The following is a 19,568-nucleotide window of genomic DNA, read 5'->3' on the forward strand; positions in this document are numbered from 1 at the left end:
ATTGTTGTCTGTTCTCTCAGTATTTGGGTTACTTTGGTGATGCCAAAGTGCACTACCAGCGTTTATATGTGAAGTTCTTGGAGAATGTCAACAAAAAAGATTACGTCAGAGTGTGTTCACGAAAGCCATGGCACAGAGCTGGCCTGACTCTGAGGTAAGGCGAGAGAAAGACACTGAGTGGAAAGTGTAACCAGAACTGGCCTGCATCAAGGTTACCCTGGATTACCAGGCCCAAACTCCCCCCTCCCATAAAACTTGTTGATGAACTCTCAACACACACATAGACTGTACCACACAAAAACAATTCAGTGACTAATTTCAACATTTTAATTAATCTATGTTTCATGTGCCTGTGCTTAAGACAAACACCGATTAAGTTAGTGTCTCTCCTCATGTCTACTGACTGACAGACGCCAGCCTCTACCTAAACAGCTGCTGACCATTCACAATCAGAGCCAACCTCGAATAGATAGTCGACACAAGGAGAGACGGAATGAAAGAGAGCTAATGGAGCAGAGAGAAAGAGAAAGAAGAGAGAGAGAAACAAGGAAAAAAGTAGAAACGGAACATAAGGAAAGAGAAAGGAAAGAGGAGAGAGATCGCAAAGAACAAGAAGAAGAGAGGCACAAGAAAGAAAAAGATGGTGGAGAACAAAATGAGAGGGGTCACAGAGATGTGAAAATGGAATGGAAGAAGGAAAGTGAGAGTGAAAGAAGGGAGAAGGAGAAAAAAGAAAGGGAACTTAAAGAGAGGCAGCAAAGGAAAAAGGAAAAACAGGATAGGGAGCAGAGGGAAAGGATGAACCAAGAGAGAGAATGGAAAGAAAAGGAAAGATCACTGAGAGAACAAAAAGAGAGGGAGAGGATAGAAAAGGAGAAACAGGAGAGCGAGAGAGAACAAAAACTTAGGGAGAGGGAATGGGGAGAGAGGCACAGAGACCAGAAGGACAGACAGCAGAGGGACATGGAGACAGATGGTGAGCCGAAAGAAAAGGAGAAAGCTCAGGAAAAAGAAAAAAAGGAGAACATGGAGCAAGTCAACAGAGATTATACAATGGCATTAACAGAAGAGAAGAACCGAGGAGACATAAAGATGGCATTTCAGGGAAGAGCCAAGACTTCAAAGGACAAGGCTGAGCCTCCACCCAAGAAAAGGAAGAAATGGTTGAAGGCGGTGCTGTCCTCTTCATCTGAGTCCGACTACTCCTTACTCAGTGATGATGAAGGTCAGCTGTTCTTTGAGTGCATATGATGCACACATTTATTTTTAACCCATTGTCTTCAACCAACGATTACTGTGTCCAGGCCTCTGTGCAGCTTGTTTTGTGTTTTAGGGCCTGCGCGGGGTGGAGTGAACAGTCGAGCCATGAGGGACATGTTCAGGAGCTATGTGGAGATGTTGGTCAGCACAGCACTTGACCCTGATATGATTCAAGCCCTAGAGGACACAGATGGTGAGCACTCAGTTCAAACAACACTGTAGTCTTAAGTCAGAGAAAAGCATTCTCCAAGAAAATGGAGAATGCATGCATGTCTGTATGATTCCAAGATCTTTTGTAATATGCAAAGAAAAACAGAATGCAGTATTTGGTATTTCACATTTTTATTCAGCATTTCAACACAAATCAAATGTTTAAACTGAGCCATTTTAGTATTTGGTGAAATATATTAGCTCATTTTACATTTGATGGCAAAAACAGTCGTTGAACTAAGTAGATGGAGTTGCTATATTATTGACAGAAGAACGTTGACCCATTCTCTTCGGTGTTGTCCACCCATCCATCCTTCCATCCATTCATTCTCTTCCACTTATCCTTGTCAGGGTCGCGGGGGTGGGGGTGGGGTTGGAGCCTATCCCAGCTGTCTTAGGGCAAGAGGCGGGGTACACCTTGGACAGGTTGCCAGTCTGTTGCAGCGCTAACACATAGAGACAGACAACCATTCACACTCACATTCGCACCTATGGGCAATTTAGAGTTACCAATTAACCAATCTCCAATCAAATTAATTCAAATAAATCTTAAAGAGTACCTATAACTTGTATGTGCAGAACAGTCCAGGGAAAACAATTAAAAGGGCAACTAAATCCAAGAGCCTGGAGAAACTACAGAAGGTGGAAAAAAAGCATGAAACACAGGGAGGGATGACAATATGTGACAAAGCCTAAGAGAAAGACAGCAACTATAAATATACAGAAGGGTGACTGGAGCAGAGATGAATCACCTGGGGAGCAGAGCTGCAACAAGACAGTGCACTCAAGACTAACTGATAAAACAGGAAGTAAGAAAGAACGGATATACTAACATGTGAAAACTTAACAAGGCATGGGGAACACAGGGCAGCATCACACTGTAAAATCGAATTAGTTCCCAGAAATCAAAAAAACTATGCAAACTCGTTGCCTTAAAAACACTAAGTAAAGCTTACTTATGACTGTTAGGACCACTCATTCATTGCAAGTATGCAGTACTAAGAATAACTTGATGTTTCTGACTGTGCAGTACTAATTGTTAACCCACTGACAAACATTTCAAGTTGTACTAAATTAAATAACAATTTGTGGTAACTTACTTTAAAAAAAATCACATTACAGGGCTCTAGACTAACTTTCTGCCACGGTTGCACTGGTGCGCCTAAGAAAAAAATGCACACCAGTCTTTCTTAGGCGCACCAGCACAAAAGTTAGGCGCACCCAAATGTTTCAACCGCATCGCTTAAAACCACAGTTTTACATGTGCACTTTTAAGGGGGCAAAATTGCTGTCCATACAGACAATATTCATTTGTAAATGATTAACTAACAATCTAACAAGACTAGGAAGGAAAAACTCAATGCATCATGCACTCAAAAAACAGATTCAGGTCCTTCTTTCAAAGAACGCATACAAATTTTGTTAGTTGTTCATAAATGTAATTAAAAAATACCAAATTAATTTGATTTTCTTTGTATAAACCTAAAATTATTGTAAACCAGCAGAGGCTGATTCTGAACACAAAATGAATGAGTTTGTTGGGGCACTGGGGGTAGGAGGAGTACATTTTTGCACTTAAGTATTTGTAAACTCAAAGAAATAAATTCAAGCCCCTCTTTAAGCTTAAACATTTTTTTTAATCTCACTCAACGCAAATGTAGCACTCCAGCGTTACTGCAATTATTATTCGTGTGGTGAACCTAAATTATTTTCTCTCAAAGCAGTCTTTGTTACAAGAACACAAAGTTATTGAGTTACACAACGGTCCGCCTTCTTTGAAAATTTTGCGCTCTTTCAGGATCACCTAAATGAATGCAGCTGCTCTTGGCCTCTCTGTACTTTTTGGATAAAACTACACCTTCAGGTAAGGTAACATATTATTTTTTCATATATCCAGTTGTGTATTTCTTTATCAGCTAAATCTATGGCAATGCTATTTATCATAGAAGCTTGTAACAGTTGTTTTTTGAACTTTTGGTGGTGCTACCATTCTCTTCTCTGCTTGAATACTATTTTTTTGACAATATAGCCAGGTCTTTTCAAAAGTGCCTTGTTTTAGAGGAGAAATTGTGTAGCTGCCAACTTTTAAGTACTCGGAGCGTGTGCTAGCTTATCAGCAGCTAGCCAGCCATTGTGCTCAATGAAAGATGATGTCCTATAGCTAACTTCTTTCTTACTGTTTTCTTTTTATAATCTAATAATTTGGTATTCTGTGTTTATTATTATATAATGCCGTTTTCTAGTAGAAAGTATCATTTTGAGGTGTCTTTAAAAGCACTACATAGTTTACTGAGGGTGCTACCAAAAGCGAACCATGTGGCCGGAAGAGTAACTGCAGTCAGCACAATGCGCACTCCCGTGACGTTCAAACCTATTTATTATTATAAAAGATTTCGGCTACGTCCATACTTACACAGGTATTTTTGAAAACGGAGATTTTCCGTTTTCGTTTTAAAAAATAATCCCGTCCACAGGTAAACGCAAAAATGAAGGAAAACGCTGCTAGGAACATGCCAAAGCAACAGGTGGCGATATATTCCTAAACTCAGCTACAAACAGTTTAGGTCTTGACAAACTTCACTGATGGTTCAAATGTTTAGCAACTTTCAGTGTGTTGATTCAGCATTCTGTATTTAAACTTCTAGTTTACTATATTTATGTATGTTTTATTTCCAGGTGAATGCAGAGTTCCTGCAGATCACTGCAAAACCCCTGCAGGCGAAGTTCTTGGCTCAGCTGGACAATTTAACAGACAAGCTGATGCAAATTTTTGAGGGGAGCTAAGGGCCAAAAGACCAAGGATATCATGGCGATCAGTAGTTTGGTCAGTATTAATGATAAACCCATCAATTAAATGCAATCAATCAATTACATTTTTTTCACCCTTTTTTTCCCACCCTTGCATTAGTGTGATGACATCGACATAAAGAGGGAGCATACTCTTAAAAGCCTGGTGATCTACTTTAATGAAGATCCAGACCTACTGTTCAAGGAGTATCTGGTACGCTTATCACACTTTATTTTCTAGCTTTAATTTGAGTTAGGTTCATCGCACGCAAAATGCTCATATATTCAAATAAGACAATATAATTGTGAAATATGTATTATTCTTAATAATCATTGTTGAAACGTGTACTGGAGAGCACCTTTTAAGGGGACAGATTCAGTAAAAATTCAATTGTTCATTCTTTTGGTGCTGCCATGTAGGTATCTACTGCCTCTATAAACACGGTAAATGTGAAGAAAACATTCATCCACTTTCTGTCAGTGTTTAAATTCAGTTTATTTATATAGCGGTATATCACAACAACAGTCATCTCAAGGCACTTCATAAAGTAAACACTCCAATGAAGTTCAGTTAATTATGCCACTTAGTAAAAAGTCTTCTATATAAGGAACCCAGCAGATTGCATCGAGACACTGACTAGTGTCACTGGCGTTACAGCAATCTTCTGGTTTCCGGAATAATCCCATATGGAAAAGATATATATAAATCTTATAAAGTTTTTATCTGTCTTGTATGAAACTTGTATGAAAAGCATGCAAGAGTGAAAACAGATATAAGATCCCTTGAAAAATTATATAATGAAACTTGTATGTTTTGTATACTTACTAAAAAAATATATGAAAGTAATGAGAAAGTGGCCACTTTCATGAGTAAATCATGTAAGCTTTATATCATTTATATATGATTTACTCATGAAAGTGGTCACTTTCATGAGTAAATCATATATGTTTTTACTATTTCTTTTCCATATGGGATGTGCCTAAAACAAGCTGTTTCAAAAGGTCCCCAATTGTCATGAAATAAGGGAAATTGACCCAGCCCACACACACACACACACACACACACACACACCTACACCTATAGACACTTGAGGAGCTGCTCCTCTATTTCAAGCCCCTCCCAAAGGGAGGTACATAATACCTAAACCCAAACTAGTGATAGAAAACAGATTGGCGGGTTTTATTCATGTTTGCAGTGTTTATAGAGGCAGTAGAGACCCATGTTTCAGCACAAAAGGATACAAAAGCTGAGTTTTGCATAATATGTCCCCTTCCAAGTGACAGAGCCCTTAAACCTGAAACATCCTGTTTTTCAGATCTCCTCCACTGAGGATGAACAGTTGAGATCCACTGCAGCAACTGTCATGGGTATTTACACCATCAGAAGAGAAGGCATTCAGGAGCCAGAGGATGTTGCAGTTGTCATTGAAGGTACTACAGTTATGAACAACCTCGGTAGTGTCATCATGGCATTCATCGTCCTCCTTGGACTGATTTATGCACTTGATCTGAGCTATCCAAATGACCACAAGTACACTTTTGAGTTCTGTCAGAAGATTTTGATGAATCTGGATGGACAAAGGCTCAGTACAAAGATGCAGCAAATGAAAATGAAGATGTTTGCTTAGGCAAACAAGACCCCAGCACAAAATTTGATTTTGACCTTTTTATCTCTTTTGTTCAAACTGTGACTTTTTTTTCCCCTTCTTTTTGAAAAATAGAAGTTGTCTATTTTTGTCTGCTGTTCTGTTGTGAGTAGGGATGGGTATCGTTTAGGTTTTATCCGATACCGGTGCCAAATCGGTACTTTTGAAACGGTGCTCAAACCGGTGCTTAAAGAATGGAGAACACAAACTTTGTCCAAAAACCTGTCAGGGTTCCTGGGTCGTTGACCCAGTGATTTCAGTTTGTTCATGTTCAGTTTAGTTCGCCACATTAATGTTCTCACTTCCTGTCTTTTCCCCGTGTCAGCTTGTCCCCCGTGTCATTAGTCAGATTATGTTCAGCCCTGTACTCACCTGTTTCCAATCATTGTCATCATTCAACCTGTGTATTTAGTTCCTCGGTTTCACCAGTTCTTTGTCGTGTCATTGATGTACGTCTGATGGTAATGTGTCTCTCCGCCAGTATGTTCAGTTAGTCAGCCAGCCATTCTTCCAGTCTTTCAGCCAGCCAGCTACTCCATCGTTCCTGCTTTATTCATTCACCCTCCAATAAATCCTCTTCATTTCTGCACCGTGAGTCCAGCGTTTGGGTCATCTCTTCCACGCCTCCACACACACCGCTGACAGAATGACACGACCCGTGCCACGAAGACACGTTTTCGGCCCAGTGGACTCAGATCTGTTCGAGCGGCAGGAGGCAGCGCTCTCCATTTGGGCAGAGAAGCTTAAGGAGAAACAGCGGCTCTTCGCGGAGCGAGAGCACATCTTCGAGGGTACTCGCCTGGCTCTGGGCGGGCCTCGGAGACACCGCGTTCTCCCACTTGCTGTCTCATCTGCACCGGAGCATCAGCCGCGGAGAGTGGGCGTTTCGCGCCGCGCGTCGGCGGCTCCCTCTCTCGCGAGTCCGCTCCTCGCTCACACATCACCTGCCTCTTTCACCGGACCTTCAACCTCGCCACGGCACAGCGGTTCCGCCTCCCACCTCGGCTCAACAGAGGCTCCCGTGCCAGAGGCTCGGACGTGTACCCCGCCCGCTTCCTCCTCCCGGAGAAAGCGGCGCACACGCCGCCATAAAATGGACTATTTCCAGCAATCCCCGGTGGTGAGTTCCAGTGACTGTTTTCCACCCTCATTTGACTCTCCACGTAGACCCAATAATAAACCCATCTCTCATTCATGGGATGTTTCCCTCCTGGAGGATTCTGTGGACTGGGAAGATTTGTTCTGCTCCGCTCCCCCAAAGACTGTAAATAGTGGTGGCAGTAGGACCAGCATAATCCCTGAAAAACCTGGCAGATTCACCCACCCAGTCATTATTTCCACCCCTATCAGTCAGCCTACACCCAAACCTGTGCCAGCTCCCAGGACGAGGGCAGCTGTGACCCAGTCTACCTCCACACCTGCTTCTGTTTCTCGGGTGGGGGTGACTGGTGTCCAGCCACCTCCCGTGCCTGTCCCAGCGCCCAGGCTGAGAGCAGCCAGAACCCAGCCTGACCCCCCTAGAGGCGAGGAAGTGCTAACCGGTTCAGCTGCTACTTCATCACTTCATCCACCTCCTGACCCTGCCTTTCACGCCCTCGCACTATCCCTGGTTAGGCTAGCAAACAGTGAACCCACTCTGCAACTTCACATGCTTATCAAATATCTAGAAGAAATACATCTTACAAGCTAAGTTGTTGCAGGTGTGGCATCCCATTACTGTAGCACACTGCACTCTTTCGAACAATTCATTCTTTCACAAATGGAACAAACTGGCCAGGTAACTGACAACAGCTGAATTCAAATCATTGTATTGACCCAATACGTTTGTCCATGTATTGCGTATATAGCTTATGGCAAATAAAGAGACACCCTTTGTGCTGAATTTTTTACATGTGGAATAAACAACAATCTAACTTTTCCATTATAATAAAGTTTGTAAGAACAGAGCTGTGAAGGAGTTTTCCACTTTAGCAGTAAATACAGATCTTGGTAGTACAGCTTAACAGACAGCAGATGGCACTAAGGTCTTGTGCTGAAAAATGCAGTAACTGTGGCAACAGCTGCCTTGGTGGCAGGCATCGCTCTCCTCTTCGTTTTGTAAGCCAGAAAAAGCTGGCTGTCAATCAGCCTTATCCACTTTCTTTCCAAATTATACAAATTAAAATAGTGTTGATGCTGTTGTTCTTTTGTTCCACTGCAGACTCTACCAGGGATCAGTGCCACATTATTTCACAGGTATTGTCTAAATGCCTATAACTACCTGATTTATGAAGAAATCCTTCTTCCAGAGGCTTGAATTTGAATAGATGACATATGAATTATATATGAAGCTCCTGGCTTTCCTCATTTATGCAATGGAGTAAAGGAACTTACTGAATTTGAGAGTTTCTGCATAGCAGCCCAGGCTTCAGGATTCAGTGAATTGTCAGTTTCTTTCTTCCAACCATCCACCTCCAGCTGTTTTACAGTTAAAAACGTAATGACAAGGGTAAATAAATATATAACAAAGGATAGGTCAAACCATTACAGAGAAAGGTTAAACTTGATACCCAGTTTAGCTATAATGAGTATTGTTATTGAACCAATACTTATTGTCTCAGGAAATTAAACACGAGAAAAACAGCAATGTTTTTGCTGTACTGTCCTGCAACGTCGTTGTCTTTCACCCATTTTGAAGGTGCAGTCCTACAGATGCCAAGTCGGCACTTTAACACTTAGTCTGTTTTTTTACTTGCAGTGCCAACAACGTTTACTAAATAATAAGACTTTTGCTTAAATGTGCAATTACTGACTTTCATTTTGGGGGAAATTTCAGGTGTCCCTTATACTGAGAATATTGATTGTACATACAGAGCATCTTCCCGTTGCCATGGCAACTAGCTTTCGTTTCACTCTAGCATGAAACCCAAAGTTGAAACTGCCATGTAAAAGCAGTCAGGTTCCACTCATGGTGACAGTTGTTTCTCCCACACATTCACAGACAACACTGACATGCAAGACCTCAGCACAAATGATATTACATGACTACAAGGATAAATCTGTTTCTGCTCATTGTTTATTCTGAACTTCACTTTATAACATGGCTCATAACTGAAGGTCTGATTCCCCCATCTTAAAGTAGTTTTTAATGTGTTTTTAAAAAAAACCTTTTTAATGTAGGCCATTTAATTTACCTGCAAAGACTTACTAATGGGCATACTAGAATAAAGAGTTACAATTCCAGTTTTTATATGAATGAAGAAAGAAATTATACTGTCAGTAATTATAAGTAGTGTTTGATTTCCATGCATTTTAGCAGAATAATGAGCAACATTGTTGAGAAGAGCCAGAGAATTTTCTCCCACAGATTCATTTTCATGACAAAAAGAAACAAAGAAGAAAAGAATGGCTATAAAAAAGAAAAGCAAAGAAGCAGACAATAACATAAATGTACAAATAAAGAGAAATATAAATAAAAGTACTGTTTATTATTATGTTAATCAGTTTTGTTTTTTTATTTAAATAAAAAAAATTCTTCTATTGGAGTCTTTCTTCATTCACAAACGTTTGGTTTTTGTAGTTTTCTTATAGTGCTTTTGAAAGTTGAAGTTGAAAAAAATTAATTTTGCTCTATTGTTCTCACTCTCTCTGTCTCTCATTAGACAGGCAAAGGCCTTCATCATATTTTTATATATAAAACATATATGTTGTATTATAAAAGGATAGTGGAATAGTCAAACAGCCGTCAGCACACAAAGAAAATGAATATTAAATAAAGCTGTGAAAACATTAAATGACTCAATAACAAATTGATATATAAAAATGTACACACATAAGGTCGTTTGTATCTAAAAATACAGCATATTTACAGTGTAAGATGGAGAAAGTTAGACACTAATTAAAATTACTTACAGTATTCTGAATGTCTCATTTCTGTAAAACACCTCAAAGTTACCCACTACTTCATTTCTTTAAAAATATTGTTACCCGCTTATTCTACTAAACCTATCAGTAAGTATTTATGGACCAATTAAATTACAAAAAAATCACAAAAGGTTCATACTGGTTATATGATTATTTTTTTAAAGCAGAGGATGGCAGATTTTATTCTCCCTATGTCTCTGAGCTCTTTTTTTTAAACTATTTTCTTGTTCACTAAAACAAAATCCACTCTTCAGATAATTATGTTTTCGCTTAAACAGTAATTTCTTTTGTTTACAGAATTAGTCATCTGGCTTTCCCATAAAAAAAAGTCCCCCCGTTCTTAAAATATAATCTGACTCAGGGGAGAAAACTTTCACCTTCGGCCTGCCTCGCACTGCGAACTTCCATTCAGATTTGCAGAATGACACCTTTAGACATCTGTTTCCAAAATGTTACAGTGTAGCAGATAAAATACACTTTTATCAGACATTTCTATTGCAGCTTTTATGAGAAGCCTCTTTTCTTCTTAGTTTTCTTTACCTCCTTAGCTCTCTGCTGATGTATCATCATCTCGTCTTTTGTCTGATTCACCTCATTTCTGTTGTAGTCAACAGTGGTAGTGGGACCAGGACTCAAGCCCAGAGATGGTGCTGACCCCACCGATCCCTCAGAGAGAACAGGCTCACTGCTGGATAGAGAGTCTGTCCTCAACAAGGACTCTGGTGGAGACATAGTGGCGAGGGGCAGTTTGATCTGAGAAAAAGATAGGTTATTAAGAAGAATCCAAGCTAAGACAGGTTTTACCCTGCTTAGGATCATGATTCCAGATTTACATACCAGATTTTCTGCATTACCTTAAAAGATCTGACTGGATCTTGCTGTGGCTGGTGAGATGTATGCTGTTGTTGCTGATGATGCAGTTGAGGGTGGGGACAGGAAACATGTTCTTGCTGGTGATGGTGGTGATGTTGTTGGAGCTGCTGATGGAGATCCGCCTGCTGCCTGTGATGTTGCTGTTGATGATGTTGGAGGTGCTGTTGTTGGCTGCACTGTTGCTGTTGGTACTGTTGCTGGTGATTATATGAAAGGGTTTGTGTTTTGTTCATATCCCGATGCATTTGCACTTTTCCTTCTTCCCGTCTGCCTCGCCCTCGACCTCGGCTACGCCCCCTCCTATTTTCTCCAGCCACAGATCCCATCAGGCCCCTACAGTAAGGAGGTTCTGGAAGAGGACGTATACGTGGGCGACCTCGTGGCCGAGGAGGTCCTTCACGTTTTGGTTTAGTTGGTTTCCTGCCCCTTTTCTTAGGACCATCGTGAGGGGGGGGTTGCGAAGGGTGTCCCAGAGAAGAGTAGCTGGAGGGGTGGCAAAAGTCCATGTCACCTATTTGTGGGCTTAGTCCACTTATTCCAGAAACCCCACCAGGTTTTCTACAACTGGACACCAAGTCAGGCAGCAAGTCAGGAAGCCGGCGATTGTTTAGGCGAATATCTGCTGGAACGTCAGCTTTATCTTCGTCGTCCCCAAATTCATACTCCTGCGCATAGTTTTTCTTTGTTTGAGGTTGTGGCTCACGTCGCTGTTTAAGCAAGTGAAATGAGCTGGTCCTCAGCAGTTTTTTGGGTCGAGAGCAACAGAAGATAGCAGAGGTTACACCAGTGCTGTTGGATTTTTCATCCGCTCCCACAGTTGCTATCATCTTGTTGACTAAGCTATCCTCTTGAACTGCTGAATTCAATCCCATAATGGGAGTTTGGGATTGGATGAGGCCAAGCTGGTCAGTATTCACAGTGGAAGGAAGCTCATGAGTCTTCAGACAGTCATGGTCTAAGTGCAGATCACCATTTCCTGTTCTTGAAAGTCTTTGGCAGTACTGTCCAAATCCTTGATTGCTTTCATGACCAACCATATTATAGCCCTCTGCAGCACCTCCTGATTTTAAGGCCTCCATATCCTCTTGTATCGGTCCATGACCCTGGCTGAGGTTTTCTTGAGCACTGTGTCCTGCCCCCACACAGCTTGATTTGTATTCAGATGAACAAAACAGATCCTCCATCTCAGGAAAAACACAGTCTGGAAAGCAGATTGAGGTCAAAGGTGCACATTGCTGCAGTTGAGCTTGAGTCTGTCCTACTTTATCTGTCTGGCTTACTGTCTCAAATTGATGCTGTTTGAGCTGCTCTAACTGTGAGTGTGAGAGTTGTGTTTCAGGATCTGTGACCTGGGATTGCTGTTGTTGGGGTGTTGCTAAATGTATTGTCATCTGTTGCAAGTGTGAATGAGTTATCTGAGTGGTAACAGACAGTTGATGATGAGTGTGCTGAGTGTGTTGCAGAGCATGGGGGTGGGGGTGGGTCTGAGGTTGGTTGAGATGGCTCAAGTGTGAAGGGGTGTATAAGTCCAAATCTTGTTCAGAAAGGAAGTCATGAAGATCCGATTTTGTTTGTTGAGGATGCTGGTGGGTGTTAAGTCTGTGCTGTTGTGTATGTCTGTCTCCTCTATCTCTTTCCTGTCCTGTCACAGTCATATCAACTCCACTTCTGTCCAGAGATTTTCCACTGTCTGTATCATTAGCCTGAGAAAGTGATTGATCTAGCATCTGTAGTGGAGATACTGAACTCTGACTGGCTCGTGTTTGATATGTTGGATGGGTTCCACTGTAGTGGGTATCTAGACTCTGTGAGGACCGGTTCTGTACATGGGATTCCAACCCAGCAGACCCTGCTCTTCTAACTGAACCCATCATAGCTTGCTGGTGTTGCTGCTGCTGCTGCTGGTGCTTCTGTTGCTGCTGTGGGGCTTGTTGGGAATCCAGCTTGTTTTGGATAGTGTGAGAAGGGACAGACTGTAACATGTGAGTTTGCTTGGGATGGTCTGGTGACATTTTCATCAGAGTGACAGAGACATGGCTTTGTCGAGTTTGCTGTACATCTGGTGCATAGTAGGCATTGTCATTTGCATCTGAAGGCTTCTTAATCTCTATATGAGAATGACTTTGTGGGAGGGAATTATGATGACTATGCTGAGAATGTTGAGAGTGATGTGTATGCTGAGTGTGCAGAGAGTGCTGAGTGTAGTGCTGAGAGTGTGTGGACACATGTGAAGTGCTATGAGGATGCTGGGAGTTTGGGTGCTGTATGTAGGGATCACCTCTTCCATAATGGACCGCAGAACCCATTAAATCATTTTGCTGATGATGCGAGTGGATGGCATGAGAATGAGAATCAGATATTCTTCGCACCCCTGAAGTATTTGACTTTGACATGATCGAGTCTGACCTGGCCTGCTGTTTCTTCTGTGATATTTCTAACGGTCTGTCTAAGCTCACTGTATCATTAATTGCCATTCCAAGACCAGAATTGCTGGTAATGTTATTGGTACGAATGACACTCTGAAGCTGGTAGAGCTCTTCTGATGTCTTGTTAAGATCGTGTGTCATTCCCTTGCTCTCCCCATGAAGGATTAGTTGAGACAGTTGCTCAGAATGTGGGTGATGTTGGGAAGAATGGGAATTTGAGCTTTGTGGATGTAGTAAGTGGTGGATAAGGAAATCTTCACTGTTTCCTTCGTCTTGGGATTCCTCAGCTCCCAGCATGTTTGTGGCCTCTGTTTTGGTGTTCGGGGGTGTTGACTGGTACAACTGGTTCCGAGCTTGTCGGTTATCAGGGAAACCTTGTGGTGAGGACATAAAAGTAGGAGCTGGGATCGGAGAAAAGTATTTATTTGCCCCTGAGCCTCCAGGGGACTGTACAGGTCGAGCAGCTACAGGAGAGTGCAATCCTGAATAACTGATAGTAGAAATGGTTGAGGGTGATGTACTAGACTCAGTCAGGTGATAGGCGCTACTGCCTTCATTACCAGCAGCCCCGTTCCCAGTTACCGCAGAGCCTACTACACTGTGAATACCAGGTCCACTCCCAGCTGATCCACTCCCATATTCAGTGGATGGAGTGTGTGGTTTTCTGAGAGATGTTGAGACAAAACTTGAGTCTTGAACGATTATCTCTGCAGAGAAGGAGCGTTCACCAGAGCCTACACCCATGATGTCTTTCCCCCCACTGCTCCTTGCTCCAGTGCTCAAGTCCCGGACATGGGGTGAGTTGAAGCCATCATAATGCACATTCATGTGTGTAGATGGTGGCAGGTTGGGGGAATACGACTGAATGTGTTTCTGGGGAGGGGTCTGGTTTGGCAAGCTTGTGCTAGGTTTGGTCACAGATTGAGAGCCATAGGTGGACAGATATTGACTGGCTGCTGCTTGTTGTACAAGGGATGATGACACCACTGGGAGAAGAGGTGGTACTAGTGCTGACTGAGGTGTGGGTTGCTGAAGAGAGGGAGCAGACAGAGAAATAGTACTGGTCTTTGAGCTAGAAGAGGATAAAGAGGTGGAGGAGGTTGATGGTGGAGTTTGTGGGGTACAGGAAGAAGACGAATAGTTACTTGTGGAGCAGGAACTTTTGGCACCTTTAGTAGTAGCTGAAGAGGAGGAGGGAGTTGAGGAGCTGGATAATGATGAGGTATAGGCTGTTTGGATGACAGGTTGATATATCTGGGATTCCATCTGTGGTGAGGTCTTGGGGTCAGAGGATAGGCTCCGTTTCCCCAGTGGACTGCAGGACACACCAGCATGCTGATAATGGCTGACTAGCTGGTGGTAGCCAGATGAACCACCAGAGCTGGCATAGGATTGTGATTGTAGGGTTGTGGTGTGGGCTGAAGATGAGCGAGGGTAATGCTTGATCACACTATCATGGCGGGAAATTGCTGTCTGTGGAAGTGGCTGAGGCTCAGGAAGAACTGCAGGTGGCAGGGCTGCCATCGATGAGGACATCGAGGCATTATATAGTTGAGAGGATGAGTTATGAAGCTGAGAGGGCAACAGATTAAAGTGGGGAGGGGACAGGTGGCAATTGGAGGAAGTGGAAGGGTCTTGGGTCTGGGGAGTTGCAGATTCCTGGGAGCCCCGGAAGGCAGTGCTCTGGGAAGACAGCAAGTGATCAAAGCCCAAGCTGGACTGAGAGGATCTTTTGATATGTACCAAGGGATCATGTGGGGATATCAAGCCATTAGAAGTTTGGCTAAACGTAGTTGTATCCTGCAGGGATAATGAGGGAGTGAATGATCGTCCAGAAAAAATGCTAGGATTCTGGTATGCAGAAAGGGCTGAGGAGGAGGGAAAGGAGCTTGAACCTGGAAGTGCCCCTGAAATAAAGAGGTCCGTTGGGGCCGGTGTATGCATGGCTACAGGACACAATATTACATAGAAAGTGTTGGTCAGTCTAAGTCATTGAAAAAATGAACTTCTTTCAAAAGTTCATTTTTGAAAAATTGTCATTTGTTTTACTTTTATTTTGAGACTACAGAAATTTTACTTTTTGCTTATAGAATCAGTGAAAATACTTTTAGGACTGAAATTTGACTTCGTTTTATTTTAAGTTTAAGAACTAGGACTGACAATAGTTTGTTTTTATTTATTTTTTTAAATGTTGTTCCAACAACAGGCTGACACTCACCAGTCTGCCAAGAGGATGTGCGGAACTGAGAGAGAAGGGAGGAAGCAGAGGGTGAGGGCTGTGGAGGCCGTGAATCCAGAACTGAAATCAGATTCATGACAGTGGGGTCGGGACCTGAGGGGCTGGCATGAAGGAGACTGGAGTCAAACAGCCCTGATAGACCTTGCAACAAAATACAAACCTCAGTTACTTGATATCATAGATGATATAAACAGTTTAGAAAATCTTCAGACTTTGAGCTACCAACATATCGCACAAGAGCAAACTGGGTTTTGGCATAAAAAAATAAAAATACTGATGGTATTTACAAAAAGAGCATAGTGACAGGACTGCATGAACCCACACAGAAAGCAGGTCTGGCCCGGATCTGGTGTCAAGCCGGCACTGCTGGCTGGCTTCTGGCGTGGTAAGTGGTGTCATCCAGATATGCGCCAGGCCTGGCAATGATGCCACTGTTTATGTGATGGCATACCACATCTGGCTAGATTGTGGTTTGGTTTATGTGGCCCAGGCTTATAGAAAACAGGTCTGGCCCAGATCTGGCGTCACACTGGCACTTCTGACTGACTGGTGTCATGGCAGGGTGTATGTCAACCAGATGTGGGCCAGGTCTGGCAATGATGGCAATATTTATGTTCCTATTTTCCTATTTTAGTTAGAAGACCCAAATGCCTTGTTGCAATACTATACTGCTATGGTAGCCAATGTTTCAAATGCAGGTTTGACAGGTTTGTGAGTGTACACTTTATCCAAAACCTAGTGAGGGTTTACTCATGTTTACCACCGGGTGGCTGTAGCTCAGGAGGTAGAGCAGGTCACCGACTGATCGGAAGGTTAGTGGTTCGATCCCTAACTCCTCCAGTCTGCAAGTCAAGACTATGAATGTAGTTAGGAAGCACTCAGTTTAGATAAAGTGTGTGGTTGGGTGAATGTGGCATTTTGCATAGAGCACTTTGAGTAATCTGGGAGAGTAGAAAAGTGCTATAGAAGAATCAGTCCATTCACTGTCTGAGCAGAGTTTCGTCATGTTACTTTTGCACTATTATGTTCCAGCACATGTTGTTATTACATGGCTTGATTAAGGTACACATTAGGCTGACATCTGGGGCCAGAGCTGAAACTGTTCTGCAACTGGCCTTGTGCTGGCCCATGTGTGGGCCACCTCTGGCAGACCAGATCTGGGCGACCAAAGGACCATCATTCTTTGCGGTATGTGGGCCATGTGTAAGCACATTGTGTGGGTCAGATCCGGGCCATACCAATTATGCTATGTTTGAAGATGTGAGAACTCTGCAGAAAACTGTCTTTCTCAAGGCCCAAAATACAAGGAGGAGACTATTTAAACACCCAAACTGATTTGAATTTCTTGTGTTTGTGACACAAGCATACAGTGTTTGTGAGATACAATTTACGGCTAATTGCAGCGAGATTTAAAACCGAAAAATATCAAAAACAATGTACTGATTACTGATTTTTGTGGGATATACAACATAGGCCATGGAGCTTAGCTGTTGTAAAATAAAACTGAGAAGCATTACACAGATATGATTATGAATTTGTTTGTATCAATGTATGAAAGGCTATGTATGAATTTCCATACATAGCCTGCTTTTCTTCACCTTTTAGAAAATAATACTACTTCTCTATCTCCATCTTTTGCCCTTGAGTTTTGTTTTTTATTCTAAATAAAGAAAACAGTTTGATTTTTTTCTCCTTTTCCGTTTGGCATGTACATTTGTACTCCTTTGTTCCTTATAGTCCTAGTCCATTCTGTCTAGTAGTCTACCTTCTTAGTACCTACCATCTGTGTGTTGAAAAAAAAACACTATACCCTATGGACAGAATCAAAACAAGAAATCCAATATGGTAGTCAAAATATAGGAGTCATATCAAAACTGTAACATACCAGAAAATACTAAGATTTATTTATGTAATGGAGAAGGCTTTAGGACCCAGGGGACCCAAGGGAGGGTATAAAAGAGGAAGTAGCAGCAGGTGCTCTTCTTCTCTCATTTGTACTGACGAGCGGCTGTGAACAATGGTTGTGTGAGTAGGTGAAGAGCCTGAGAAGTTTTGTCTTCTACACAAACGGTTGTTTTAAACTTCTACAGCAGAGGTTCGAGGTACAGGCTGTTTTTCTTTTAGTGCTTTTTTAAATTCGTTGAAATGTATTTGATGTTTATTGTATTTTATGTTTCTAGTAGTGATTTTAGAAGACAAGCCAGGTGTGCAGCAAACACAGTTGTCTGCTGGAGGTATGTTAACTTAATATATTTGACATAAAAAAAAGTATATTTATGCGCTACAATCTAATTTATATTGTATTGCCTCCTGCAGGACAGGCTGCACATGTGAATTTGTCACTGTTTTTTCCTCCTCCTTTTTGTTGCGTTTTTTGGTTTTAGAGTAGGGTCACCTTTTAAAACTGTTTTTTATGCTGGGTTTGTTTTTATTTTCAGTGGGCTGGTGCAATATTAGTCGGGCAGTGTGCAATCCCTGAGCGGGGCTCTTACCTTAGGGGAATTAGGTCTTTTAGAGGTGCTCCGTGTGGATTTACGGTGAATACCTTTTATTAAGAGTGATTTTTAGTGCCACCAATTATTGCCTGAACTAAAACACTTAGTGCATGCAATAAGTGTTCTGTTGGGCTCGTATTTATTTGGGGTAGATTCGTTTCTTTTAAAGCAACGAGCATCTGGGACCGCCGAGGGAGAGCAAGCCCTCAGGTGATAGTTGCATTGCTGGCAAGTTGCACCAATAACACTATATTGTGGTCGTTAGTGACCTTTTCCATTTTGATGTTTTAGGCCTTTTGCAAACCCTTTGTTTTCTTTTAAAATAATAAATTTTAACGTATCTGACTGATATTTGACCCTCTTGTCCCGTTTATTCTGGGCTCGTTCCTGTAAGAGCTTTGGGCCTGAAAGTTTGCACGAGTAGTATAGAGGCCCTTAGCGGTTACTCGGTGGCTTTCACTCGCTACGTTTATATAAACCACACTGCATTTGTACATTATGGTTTGTATATCAGTTCAATATATTTCAATTTTCAATTCAATTTTATTTATATAGTGTAAAATCACAACAATAGTCACCTCAATGCATGTTATATTATAAGGTAAAGATCCTACAATATACACTTCCCTCCTACAATATCCTATAATTACTTCCCCTCCCTTTCCAGTTCAGACATTTATTTCACGTTTCTTTTTGTGTGGGTTATTTCTATTTACAGTTTTGTTCATATGATGATAGAAATAACACTGTATAGTTCACTCGAATATAATATTTAAAACTTGCATTTATACAATGCACAACCAAATCCTTACCTAGTGTTCGTCCACCCCAAGCTCCACCCCGTCTTGAGCTCCCTGGGTGATGACTTGCTGCATAGCCTTGAAGTGGGTGTGGAGTGCCATAGGTTTGACGGTGGAGTAGTTCTGACTCTGGGTGGTATGAGCGGCTCCCATACACGAGGCTGGGGAGCACATGGTTACTGAATTTGACTTAAAACTTAAACACAATTGCTTAAGTACAACTATATTCCATCAGAAGAAATTAAAAGTAAGTACCAATTAGCATGGCAAACAGAGTGCTTTAAATATCTTGGAGTCATAATACCTAAGGATCTTACAACTATTAGAACAAAATTACTTACCAATACAAAAGAAAATTAAGGAAGATATAGCGAGATGGAATCTAATTCCATATTTAAGTTTATATTTGAGAATAGATTCAATTAAAATTAATATACTTCCTAAATTATTATATTTATTTCAAGCATTACCAATAGAAATTAACCAGAAACAATTTAATGAATGGGATAAAATTTTGTCAAGATACATATGGCAAGGAAAAAGGCCCCGAATTGATTCAAAACCTCACAACTTAACAAAGGAAAGGGGGGTGGGGTTTACCTTCTCTTAGGGATTATTATTGGGCAGCACAATTAAGGCCTATGATATGCTGGTGTAATCCTTCATATGACGCTCAATGGAAAGTTATTGAGGAGAGTCTGACCTCCATCCCCATACAAGCTATTATAGCAGACAGCTGCCTGCAAGATTTAATAAAAACTATTGAAAATCCATGGATCAAGTTGACTTTTAAAATTTGGGAAACAGTAATAAAAGAATATAAACTAGAAGAGGATATAGCGATTCTTAAGTGGTGTGCATACGACACACATTTTGCTCCAAATAAATTGGACACCAGATTCAAAGATTGGACATATAAAGGATTAACA

The 19,568-nt window shown here is 41.6% G+C and overlaps 2 protein-coding genes across 6 annotated transcripts in view; one reads left to right on the forward strand and one right to left on the reverse strand.

Annotated features, from left to right (window-relative positions):
- Positions 1-6: 6 nt before the first annotated feature.
- On the forward strand, positions 7-6,111 carry LOC120736279 (vicilin-like seed storage protein At2g18540). Of its 5 annotated transcripts, XR_005696453.1 has the most exons (5): positions 7-1,225; positions 1,334-1,453; positions 3,269-4,294; positions 4,379-4,471; positions 5,574-6,111. XR_005696453.1 is itself a non-coding variant. In XM_040036272.1 (3 exons), exons 1-3 carry the CDS (start codon positions 508-510, stop codon positions 3,280-3,282), a joined length of 852 nt encoding a protein of 283 aa, XP_039892206.1. In that variant the 5' UTR covers positions 7-507; the 3' UTR covers positions 3,283-4,911. The 5 variants fall into 5 exon arrangements, 2 of the variants coding, with proteins under 2 accessions (XP_039892206.1, XP_039892205.1); XR_005696452.1 differs by having other exon boundaries at positions 3,269-4,471; XR_005696451.1 differs by lacking the exon at positions 5,574-6,111 and having other exon boundaries at positions 3,269-3,334; positions 4,147-4,909.
- Positions 4,203-19,568, reverse strand: part of LOC120736305 (proline-rich protein 12-like) — a 32,408-nt gene continuing 17,042 nt past the window's right edge. Inside the window, exons 2-8 of the mRNA XM_040036320.1 lie at positions 18,652-18,800; positions 15,324-15,485; positions 10,661-15,051; positions 10,347-10,559; positions 8,277-8,360; positions 4,981-4,985; positions 4,203-4,206 (exon numbers count right to left, since the gene is read on the reverse strand). Of these exons, the coding sequence (XP_039892254.1) occupies positions 4,203-4,206; positions 4,981-4,985; positions 8,277-8,360; positions 10,347-10,559; positions 10,661-15,051; positions 15,324-15,485; positions 18,652-18,800 (5,008 nt within the window). The remainder of the gene's footprint in view (positions 4,207-4,980; positions 4,986-8,276; positions 8,361-10,346; positions 10,560-10,660; positions 15,052-15,323; positions 15,486-18,651; positions 18,801-19,568) is intronic.

The sequence above is a fragment of the Simochromis diagramma genome, unplaced genomic scaffold, assembly GCF_900408965.1.
Source record: "Simochromis diagramma unplaced genomic scaffold, fSimDia1.1 OVJJ01000497.1, whole genome shotgun sequence".
Classification (NCBI taxonomy): domain Eukaryota; kingdom Metazoa; phylum Chordata; class Actinopteri; order Cichliformes; family Cichlidae; genus Simochromis; species Simochromis diagramma.

Bases quoted from the DNA above. Each gene is read 5' to 3' on its own strand.
- LOC120736279 (XM_040036271.1), top strand. From the start codon at position 508: ATGGAGCAGAGAGAAAGAGAAAGAAGAGAGAGAGAAACAAGGAAAAAA. The intron at 1,226-1,333 runs GTCAGCTGTTCT...TTTGTGTTTTAG, and splicing joins CTTACTCAGTGATGATGAAG to GGCCTGCGCGGGGTGGAGTG.